The sequence below is a fragment of the Mandrillus leucophaeus genome, unplaced genomic scaffold (genome assembly GCF_000951045.1).
Source record: "Mandrillus leucophaeus isolate KB7577 unplaced genomic scaffold, Mleu.le_1.0 Scaffold111, whole genome shotgun sequence".
NCBI lineage: Eukaryota > Metazoa > Chordata > Mammalia > Primates > Cercopithecidae > Mandrillus > Mandrillus leucophaeus.
Window position 1 is genome coordinate 4761072 of NW_012099321.1, and position 12549 is coordinate 4773620.

Sequence of the window (12549 nt, forward strand, 5' to 3'; positions counted from 1 at the left end):
TAATGTAAATGACGAGTTAATGGGTGCAGCACACCAACATGGCACATGTATACATATGTAACAAACCTGCACGTTGTGCCCTAGAACTTAAAGTATATATATATATATAAAAAGAAATATCTGCTTGAGTCTCTGCTTTTACTATTTTTGGGCATATACGTAGAGGTGGAAATCCTGGATGATATGCTAATTCTGTGTTTAATATTTTTAGAACCAGCATGATGTTTTCCACAAAGACCACATTATTTTACATTTTCACCAGTAATGCAAAGAGTTCCAGTTTTTTCATATCCTGGTCAACACTCGATATGCTTTGAATTTTCTTTGTAATAGCCATCCTAATAGGTACAAATTGGTATTTCATTATGGTTTTTACTTGTATTTCCCCAAGGATATAGTAACGTTAATATGTGAAAAACACACATTTTCTTGTGCTTACTAGCCTGCTCCCCAGCTTTACATTTCCTCAAAGATGTATTAAAAATATTCAACCACTTTGCCCATTTTTAAATGAAATTATTTGTTTTGTTGTTGTTACTGACTCGTAAGAGTTCTTTATATATTCCTAATATTAATCCCTCATTAGATAGATTATTTTAAATATTTTTGGCCATTCTATGGATTATCTTTTCACTCTTGATACTATCCTTTGATGCACAACAGTTTGTAATCATGATGGATCCTAATTTATCTGTTTTTTCATTTACTGATGGTGCTTTTGGAGTCAGATCAAAGAAATCATTGCCCAATTCCATGCTATTACAATTTCCTGTTATGTCTTCTGTTTTAAGGGTTTATAATATTAGTTCTTACATTTAGATTGTTGATCGATTTTGAGTTAATTTTTGTATATGGTATCACTAAGGGCCCTACCTCATTCTCTTGCATGCAAATACCTAGGTATCTCAACATGGTGCATTGAAAAGACTGAAATTTCTCTCAATAAATGGTCTAGGCATTCTTGAAAATCATTAGACCATGCATGTGAAGATTTATTTCTGGGATCCATTTTTTATTCCTCTGGAAAACTTCAGCTTTCTTACATTTTTGTCCAAAGTGATATATCAACTATCAAGAAAGTACAACAAAGTCCTGGAGACTTCTGTCTTTCTGTCATAGCTTTTGTTGAACACATTTAAGAATTCAGCCTTTTTTTACTGCTTGTAATAATATGAGGAAGACTATTGATGAAGGAAAATATTATACAATTATTAATCTGACAGACGTAAAGAAACATAAAGCAACAGTTTAGCCTGTAATGATTATCTTAGTCTGTTCAGGCTGTTGTAACAAAAATATCATAAACTGGGTGGCTTACAAACAACAGAAATATATCTTTCATCATTGTGGAGGCAGGGAATTCCAAAATAGAGGCACTGGCAGATTTATTCTCTGGGCCTATTTTCTGGTTCATAACCATCTTCTCATTCTAACCTTACATAATGGAAGGGATGAAGGATCTCTCTTGCTTTCTTTTATTAGAACACTAATCCCATTCAAGAGGGCTCTGCCTTCATACCTAATTAGATACCAAAAACTCCACCTCCAAGTACCATCACATTATGAACTAGGTTACATAATAAAAATGTTGAGGAATGCAAACATTGAGTCTACAAAAATGTTGCAATTGACCATATAAATGAAATGTCAGACTACAAATCTTTAGATGATGATATCCTAATTTTTTTCAAGTGAAGAATCAGTGAGTCAATGATATATTTCAAAAGACAAAATGGATACATAGAATTCTCATCCAGTACTCATGTAATAGGAAGGACTTCAGCAAGCAATATTTTTCATAAATGCCTGGGATTTCTTGCACTGTAAATAAGATTTAGAATAAATAGTATTCCAGCTTCTATGGAAGATGTACATGAACATTTATTGGATATTGTTCACAAGTGGACACATAGTGAAGTTGAATATTTATGCAGAGTTGATTGAATGGAGTCAATGTAGGAGTTTAAAAACTTAGTAATTATTTTAGATGTTTATTAAAATGAACTGAAAATATTTTGATTATAGTACAAAGAGGATAACATCAGGAAAACTGTGACCATCAAAGTTGCCTTTTGAAGATATAAATGCACACACAAAAAAATAATCACAAAGCATAGTCACCTCTAACCTACTAGAGATGTACTTCAAATGTTTCTCACAGTCATAGAAAGGATATGATCTAGATCCATGTTTGACAGCAGGAACTGTATTCAAAACACATAGAGCACTTTAGTTATATACCCTTCAAAGACTAGAGTAAAATATTGAGTTTTCTACACATCAAATTTTTTATTGAAATTTTTCATAAAGCTGATTTCACTATTTTTATTTCTACTTTTATATATTTCTTGTAATATGTTTTTTAAATTAAAAAAATGGTTTTGGGCCTACAAGTTATAGGTAACTAATAAGGGTTAATTTCAGGCAAAATAGAATTCAAGACAAAGATAAACATTACAGAAATAGTAAAAGCAACAATGCATCAGAAATAAATCTAAACTACACATGCAATAATGAAGAAAAATCAAAATAAAATGAAATACAAACTAACTGATAAAATGAAAAAAATAAATACATAATTATGATCAGAATTTTTAAAAAACCCTCTCTTAGTAATTGACAGAAGTAAAAAGAAATCAGTTGGTCAGTTCCATGAAAAAGTGTAACCTACTTTAACTCATCTAATATGAAACAGATAATATTATTGTCTACATATTTATTAAGAAAATATTTATTTAAGAAATACCTTAATTTTAAAAGCTTCCCACAGAATAAATCTTCAGACCCATATGAGTTCACTGGACATTATTACTAAATTTTTTTTAATGCTGATTTTAAGCAATCACTTCTAGAATACACAAGAGGAGTAAACACTTCCCAATTCATTTTATGATGTCAGTTTTAGTCGACAACAAAACAAGATAAAACAAATACAAGGAAGAGAGAGACAGAAAAAGAAAGAGAGAGAGACAGAGAGAGAGGCAGGCAATATCTCTCACCAACCTAGACACAAAAATCCTCAGCAGAATATTAACAAATCAAATTTAGTAAAGTACAAAAATTAATAAATCATGATGAAGAATTTATTCTATATTTTCAAAATTGATTCAAAATTAAAAATCAATGTAATTGATCATATCAGTGAACTACAAAGTTCATACGTTCCTATCAATTGATACTAAAAAGCATTTGAAAAATTAATACAAAACATCTCAATGAATACATATTAAAGGAAGTTCCTCAAACTAATAAATAATATCTACAAAAGCCCTACAGCTACCATCATACTTAATGGTGAAATAATAAATTCTTTTCTGCTAAAATAATTATTAAGGTGAGTTGTTTACAACTCTTATTCAACATAGGCCTGGAAAGTCTAGGAAGTGCAATAAAATAATAAAAGTTATACATACTGGAAAAGAAGAAAGAAAGCTGTTATCTTCAAACCTATTTGAAGATGGCATAATCACCTATGTAGAAATCTCAAAGAACTTGCAAAAACAAAAAAAAAAAAATCTCAGAAAACCGAATTCAATTATATTGGGAAATACAGGATTGATGTGCAAAAATCAATGGTGTATTTGCATATTAACAAGGAACAAGGGGAAATCAAAATATAAAAAACATCCAACATCACCTAAAATTGCTCTGAAGATAATGAAATAAAAATGAAATAATAAATGCACAGGACATGGTAAAAATTACAATTACAAAGCAGATTTCTTTGATTTCTTTCAAATGGGGAGATATACTGTGTTCATAGACTGAAAGATCCAATAATAATGAAGATGTAAATTCTTCCTAAATTGATTTGTAAAAATCGCAGCAAGATTTTTAAATAAAGATAGATGAACTTATGCTACTATGTATGCATATAGACAAAGAAGAGCTCTGAGAACAGCTGCAGCAATTTTGAAAATAAAAGAATAAAGTGACAGAAATTCCTTTTTTCCCTGATGTTAAAGAATGTGGTACTAGTGTATGGAATAAGACAAATCAATGGAACTGAACAGAGACCTAGTAAAATACCACTGAAAATATGTTTAATTAATTTTTGACAAAGGTGCAAAACAATTCAATAGATGAAAGATAACGTTTCTAAAAAATTATGCTAGAATTTTTGTAGTTTCAGGTCTTGGATTTAAGGCCTTAATCCATCTTGAGTTGATTTTTGTATAAGGTGAGAGATGAGGACCCAGTTTTATTCTTCTACATGTGGCTTGCCAATTTTCTCAGCACCATTTGTTGAACAGGGTGTCCTTTCCCCACTTTATGTTTTTGTTTGCTTTGTCGAAGACCAGTTGGCTGTAGGTATTTGGGTTTATTTTTGGGTTCTCTATTCTGTTTCACTGGTCTATATGTCTATTTTTATACCAGTACCATGCTGTTTCAATGACTATGGCCTTATAGTATAGTTTGAAATCAGGTAATGTGATGCCTCCAGATTTGTTCTTTTTGCTTAGTCTTGCTTTGGCTATGCGGGCTCTCTTTTGGTTCCATATGAACTTTAGGATTATTTTCTGTGAAGAATGATGGTGGTATTTTGATGGAAATTGTGTTGAATTTGTAGACTGCTTTTGGCAGTATGGTCATTTTGACAATATTGATTCTACCCATTCATGAGCATGGGATCTGTTTCCATTTATTTGTATCCTCTAGGATTTCTTTCAGCAGTGTTTTGTAGTTTTCCTTGTACAGGTCTTTCAACTTCTTGGTTAGGTATATTCCTAATATTTTATTTTATTTTTTGCAGCTATTATAAAGGAGTTGAATTCTTGATTTTATTCTCATCTTGGTCACTGTTGGCATATAGGAGAGCTACTGATTTGTGTACATTAAAAAGAACTCATTATATGAAAAAGATATTTGCACACACATGTTTATAACAGCACAATTTGGAATTGCAAAAATGTGGAACCAATTCAAATGCCCATCAATCAATAAGTGGATAAAGAAACTGTGAGATAAAGAAACTGTGTGATAATACATACATTTATGATGAAACACTACTCAGCCATTAAGAGGAATGAATTAATGGCATTTGCAGCAACCTGGATGGGATCGAAGACTATTATTCTAAGTGAAGTAACTCCAGGATGGAAAACCAAACATCACATGTTCTCACTCATAAATGGGGGCTAAACTATGAGGATGCAAAGGCATCAGAAAGATGCAATGGACTTTGGGGACTCAGGGGAAAAGGATGGGAAGGGGGTGAGGAATAAAAGACTACAAATTGGGTTCAGTGTATACTGCTCAGGTGATGGGTGCACCAAAATCTCACAAATCACCACTGAAAAACTTATTCATGTAACCAAATACCACCTGTTTCCCCAAAAAGGTATGGAAATAAAAAATTAAAAAAATATGCTAGAGTAATTGAACACTCATTTATCAAAAATTTAATCTTGACTTATATCTCTCATCCTATATAAAATTACTTTAAAATATATTATGGGCTTCAATGGAAACCATAAGGCTATACTTTTTAAATCTTCAGGTCCTAATACTCATAGAAAGGTCATATACTTGACACAAGAAGCACAATCCAGTAACTAAAAAAGTGGACCTTATCAAGTAAAAGTCATATAAAGAGAAATTTTGTTCTGAGAAAAAACAAATTATAGACTTGGAGAAAATATACACAAATCACACATCCAACAAAATACATGTATCTGTAAAACATAAAATCTTTCATAAACATGGCATTTTTTCTTTTTTCCTCAATTTCTTTCATCAATGTTTTATAATTTTTATTGTAGAGATCTTTCACTTCTTTTAGTTTATTCCTAGGTAGTTCATCTTATTTGTAGCTATTGTAAATGGAATTTCTTTCTTCATTTGTTTTTCAGATTGTTGGCTGTTGGCATTTTGTATTCTGCACCTTTACTGAATTTAACAGTTCTACAATGTTAAAATGCCTTTACCACACAAAGTAATCTACAGATTCAATGCAATTGTTCACAGAAATAGAAAAAATAATCCTAAAATGCATATAGAATGACAAAAGACACAGAGTAGTCAAAGTAATCCTGAGCAAAAAGAACAAAACTGGAGGAATCATGTTACCTGACCTTACACTATACAAAGCTATAGTAACCAAAATAGCCTGATGCTGGAATAAAACGGATACACAGAAAAATGGAACAGAATAAAGAATGCACAAATTAATCCACTTAATTAAAGTCAATTTATTTTCAATAAAGGTGTCAAGAACATATATTGGGGAAAGAACAGTCTCTTCAATAAATAGTGCTGGGAAAACTAGATAGCCATAAGCAGAAGAATGACACTAGATCCCTATCTCTTGCCATATACAAAAATCAAATAAAAATGGATTAAAGACTTCAATCTAAGACCCTAAACTGTAAAACAACTAGAACAAAATACGGGTAAACCTCTCCAGGACATTGATTTGGGCACAGATTTCTTGAGTAAGACCTCAGAAGCTCAGGCAATCACAGCAAAAATTGACAAATCCACTCACATCAAGCTAAGAAGCTTCTACATAGAAAAGGAAACAATCAACCAAGTGAAGGGACAACCTACAGAACAGAAAAAAATATTTGCAAACTACCCATATGACAAGGGATTAATAACCGGAATATGTAAGGAGCTCAAACAACTCAATAAAATATTAATTTTAAAATGGGCAAAAGATCTGAATAGACATTTCTCAAAAGAAGGCATACAAATGGCAAGCAGCTATATGAAAAGGGGTTCAACATCACTGATCATCAAAGAAATGCCACTAAAAACCACAGTGAAATACCATCTTATCCCTGTTCAAATGGTTTTTATCCAAAAGAAAGGCAATAATGTGAGAATGTGGAGAAAGGGGAGCACTCGGTACACACTGTTGGTGGGAATGTAAATTAGTATAGCCACTACAGAGAACAGTATGGAGATTCCTCAAAAAAACTAAAATAGAATTACCACGGGATCCAGCAATCCCACTGCTGAGTATATATCTAAAAGAAAGGAAATCAGTATATCGAAGAGATACCTACTCTCCTATGTTTATTTAAAGCAGCACTATTCACAATAGCCAAGATACGGAATCAACCTAAGTGTCCATCAGTGGATGAATGGATTAAAAATGTGGTACATATACACAACCAAGTGCTATTCAGCCATAAAAAGGATAAAATCCTGTCATTTGCAACAACATGAATGGAATTGGAGGCTATTATGTTAAGTGAAATAAGTCAGGCACAGAAAGACAGATGGTGCCTGTCTGTTTTCATTCATATGTGGGAACTAAAAACAACAAAACAATTCAACTCATAGAGAGTAGAGTCATGGTTGCCAGAGCCTGGGAAGAGTAGTGGGGATGGGGAGATAAAAAGGGAATGGTTAACGGTTACAAAAATACAGTCAGAAGTAATAAGGTCTGGTGTTCAGTAGCACAATAGAGAGACTATAGTTAACAATGATTTCTTGTATATTTTAAAATAACTGAAAGAGTGTGATTAGAATGTTTCTAATACCAATAAATAATAAAGGCTTGAGATGATGGATACCCCAATTACTATGATTTGATCATCACACATTGTATGTCTAACAAACAGCACATGTACCCCATGAACATATACAACTATTATGTACCCATAATAATGAAAAATAAAAACTAAAAAACATAAAATCTCTCAACACTGAACATTTTAAAAACACAAACAATCCAATTAGTAAATGGTAAAATGTATGAACAGACTTTTCACTAAATAGAATATACAACCAGATAAGCATATTAAAGATACTCAAAATCATTATTCATGGGGAGGTGCAAATGAGATATTAATAAACAGCTAATAGAATGATTAAAATTAAAGAAAAAACAGTGGTACAATCAAATGTTGGTGAGGGTGCAAAAACGTGGGTAATTCATACATTGTTGGTGGGATTGTCAAACAGTACAGCTATTCTGAAAAATTATTTAGCAATTGCTTTTAAAACTATAAGTAGTTTACAACATGTCTCAGCTATTTCAGTCTTGTGCATGTATCCAAGACAACTAAAATATTATTTTCACATAGAATCTTCCACATGAATGTTCACCTCAGAGTTATTCATAATAACTAAAACTGGAAACCACCCAAATGTCCTTCAGTGGATCAAAGGTTAAAAAATTATGGCATATCCATACAAATGAAAACTAGTCATCAATAAAAAGGAATTAAGTATTGGTACATGCAAGAACTTGGATCCTATTCACGGAAATTATGCTAAAGAAAAAAAGTCAATTGCACAAATATAAAAACCATATGATTTTGTTTATATAACATTCATAAAACTACATAATTAGAGAGATGGAGAGCCATTTAGTGGTTGGAAGAAGAGTTAGAGATGAGGGAAAAGAAAAAAATGTAGCTACCACGGGGTCACGTTAGACAACCATGTAGTGATGATACAGCTATGCACTGTCATTGTGATAGTTGTACCTAAATCTAAACTGTAATAAAATTGCATAGAACACACACACACACACACACACACACAAACACACAGACACACAAATGAGTGTAAATATACTGGAGAAATCTGATTAAGGTCTCTGTATTTTACCAATGTTCATTTCCCAGTTTTGACATTGTACGACAGATTTGTAACATTTTAACATTGGTGAAAGATGAGCATAGGTTAATTTATTCTTCTTTTAATTTACTTATGTATATATTTATTTCAACTACTTTTTTCTTCCTAAATTAACTGAAAGTACTTTCTTCAGTATCATCCATCAATAAAGTACCCCAAATTCTAAGTTGTGGGAACAAGGAAACTCATTCTTAACAACCTCTTGGCATATATTTTTTCTTGATCTTTAACTCCTATTGTCTTTAACTCCTATGCTCTTAAGTTGCCATATTAAGATATTCATACATCTAGTTATATGCCACTTCAGCATATTTGACATATGAATCCATTCCTCAAGTATTTATTCAGGTATAAAATTCTAATAGTAAAAGAAAGGTTTAGTAAAAACAAATATATTTATTCATGACTTTCATCAAATCAATTTAAAAATATTCATTGCCACAGACTATTCATATGCTGTAGGCATGAACAATTTAATGATTTTTCTCTTTCAATATTACAGTTAACTTTAAAGATTGAATTTGATTGTGAATTGGGATATCACAGTAGGTGACGTCCTTGGAATACACAGACTATATAATAAAACTACAATGTTTTCTATAATTTAACTACACTTACATAGAAAACTCTGCGTATAAATAGAAATATTCTGGGAACCCTGCTTAAAGTGAAGGGGAGGGTTTTTAAAATGTTTGTTTCTAGGTGAGAATTAAAACTATACAGAAAATTTTGGTTGGCAGAAAGATTTAGAGCTGTCTGGCTCTAGATCCAATTTAGTAGCCGCTAGTCACAGTGGTCATTTAAATTTAAATTAAATAAGGTAAAATACAGTTGAAATTTCAGTTCCTTAGTTGCATTATCCACATGTTGGGTGTTTGATAGTTATACAGGACAGCAAAGATGTAGATCATTTCTATGAGAGCAGAAAGCTGTATTGAAACACAGATCTAGAGACTAACCTACTGAAAGCCAAAATCCATCATCGATACTTCCTCCTGGTGATGACATTGATGGATCACAATCTGGAGGAGCATAACCAGGATCACATTGACAATGGAAACGGTCATTGCAAATCTAAAACCAAAACAAACAAACAAAAAAAGCATTTATATACAACCAAAAATTAACTGCCTTATATGTGATTGTTAGTCAATGTAAATTTTAAAAATACTACCATTTAATATAAGGAGTTTTAAATTTAATATGAAAAATAATTTAAAAAATAAGAGGTGGTATAATAAATGTTCATGCAATATATTTTCAAACATCATAGAAGTATCTTCTTGTTTGTCTCTTACATTTCTAATAAAGTGAATACCATTCTTGATACAATTTAAATGCTTTTTATTGGAAGGGCATACAGATTACACAGAAAATTATTATTTTCCCATGTTTTTTGGCCACTTGTATGTCTTAGTTTCAGAAGTGTCTATTCATGTCCTTTGCCCACTTGTTAATGGGGTTACTTGGTTATTTTGTTGCTGTTGCATTGTTTGAGTTCCTTGCAGATTCTGGATATTAGTCCTTTGTTGGATTTATAATTTGCAAATGCTAGAAACCATAGAAAGGTGTGAGTAAAAATTTATTATAAATTGTGTTGGACTTAAAAAAATAGTTGTGATGAGAACCAAATTTTATTTAAAAAAATAGGGGGGAAAGCCAAAATTTTAAGATGCTTGCTCAATCAGATACAGACACAAAAAATTTATATAGAAAGCTAGAAAAAAATGTAAAAATGTGATCTGGCAGACAAATGGAAAAAGGGCCAGTAGAGAATTCAGAAATAAATGCATGCAAAATTCATTATGAAAGTCAATTAAAACTATGTAAGAAAGAAAAGAAACTGTAAATAATAGATGTGTAAGTAATTTTGGGGAAAAATTGATGTAAACCACACAGGCAGGCCACTTTTTTCCTGAATTACTATAAAAAAAAGAATCATCAATATGGCAGAAGACACTGACCGCAAGGAGACAAATGCATGCTCAGAATGACTTATAAAGTTTACAACATTTCTATAAGCCAGTAGATAAGTTTACAATAGATGAGCAGACAGAAATGCGAGTGGCAGATATGACCATACATACTTAGGAACTGTGTTATTAATTATCAAATAAACGCAAGTTAACAATGGACTTAGCATGTTAAAAGAGACTAAAAAGATTAATACAACTAATCTGGCCAGAATATGAGGAAATGCACATTTTCATACATGATAGGTGGGAGAAAAAACTGGCATAATGTTTCTTGATGACAGTATATTAATTAGAAAAATTCAAATTGTGCATATGTTCAGCCCAAACAAATTTTATTTGCTAATAATTTAAGAAAGCATATCAATGTGCAAAGGTAAATTTACAATCATATCTGTTGTACCACTATTTGTAATAATTAAGCTAAAATTTAACATTAATTGAAAGGCCATCAGTGAATGGCATTTCAAATATAGTATGGATGAGCCATATAGTGAAATAAGTTGAAGCTGTTGGGTAATGAAACATATCTTAATGGATTGAAAACTCTGATATCATAAATCAATGTGCATAACAGTGTGTGGATATTCATAAATATTATATAAGTACACATACACTCAATTATAAACAATATATATATATGCATAAAAGTATAAGTATAGTCCTTAATAAATCCATTTCCAAAATTTAATAATCTTAATCTAATATCATAATAATGGATTCTGTTTCATGGTGCATTTTTTACAAAGTATAAACTTATTTGCTCATGAGGCCTATAAAAATCTGATTATATGCATAAATAATATGTATGTATAAAATAGTGGATCTACTTTCCTTATTTAATGACAATTTTCAACAAGAAATTTTCACATCTAATACTTGTGAACTTTGTTATTATCATAGAACATGTTATTGACATAGATTAAAATAATTATACTGAGAAAAATAGTAACTGTTACATACCCCATTCGGTCCACAATTTGTAGTACACTTTGTTATATTTAGTTCACTAAGATATCTGCATCCACGAGAATAACATACCTAAAATATTACAAAGCAAACAACAACAAAAATACTAAATGTAAAGTCAAGAGATAAGGAATCATATTCGTACAAATATTATATGCACAGGAGATATACAGAACAGATGAATCTGAATTTCGTAACATTTTAATAAAAACCGTAGGAACAATTCTAAATGGTATGTTATTACTTAATAAGAAATATTACAAATGAGATATTTTCAGAAAGCAGAAATATACATTTTTATTGCAAACTGGTACAAGAAAAAAGTAGCCAGCTTGTACTAGCAATTTTTAATTTATAGGACCTCTTTTAACACTTTTTATGCACCTTTCTTTTATTCACTCATATAGACCCTTAGAAGGAGACATTTTTATGCTCATTTTTTATTTGAGTAGTACAGTGGCTATGTCAAATGGTGGGTCTATATTTAGTACTTTGAGAAATCTCCATACTGTTTCTCAAAGAGGTTGTACTAATTTACATTCCCAACATCAGTGTATAAACTTTCCTTTTCCTCCACATTCTTGACATCTATTGTTTTTTGACTTTTTAATAATAGACATTCTGACTTGTGTAAGATGGTATCTCGTTAAGGTTTTACTCTGATAGTTGGTGATGTTGGGCATTTTTTCCCATGTTTTTTGGCCACTTGTTTGTCTTAGTTTCAGAAGTGTCTATTCATGTCCTTTGCCCACTTGTTAATAGGGTTACTTGGTTATTTTGTTGCTGTTGCGTTGTTTGAGTTCCTTGCAGATTCTGGATATTAGTCCTTTGTTGGATTTATAATTTGCAAATATTTTTTTCCATTCTGTAGGTTATCTGTTTACTCTGTTGTTTCGTTTGCTGTGTAGAAGCTTTTTAGTTTAATTAAGTCTCATTTGTCTGCTTTTGTTTTCATTGTGTTTGCTTTTGAGGACTTGGTCATGTATTCTTTGCCTGGGCCAATGTCCAAGAG

General features: G+C 31.2%; 1 protein-coding gene across 1 annotated transcript in view; it reads right to left on the bottom strand.

The window, feature by feature from the left end:
• LOC105549188 (disintegrin and metalloproteinase domain-containing protein 18-like) overlaps window positions 1-12549 on the bottom strand; it is a 79641-nt gene that overhangs the window by 8150 nt on the left and 58942 nt on the right. The window contains exons 17-18 of the mRNA XM_011993609.1: window positions 11532-11609; window positions 9555-9669 (exon numbers count right to left, since the gene is read on the bottom strand). Coding sequence (XP_011848999.1) covers window positions 9555-9669; window positions 11532-11609 — 193 coding nt within the window. The remainder of the gene's footprint in view (window positions 1-9554; window positions 9670-11531; window positions 11610-12549) is intronic.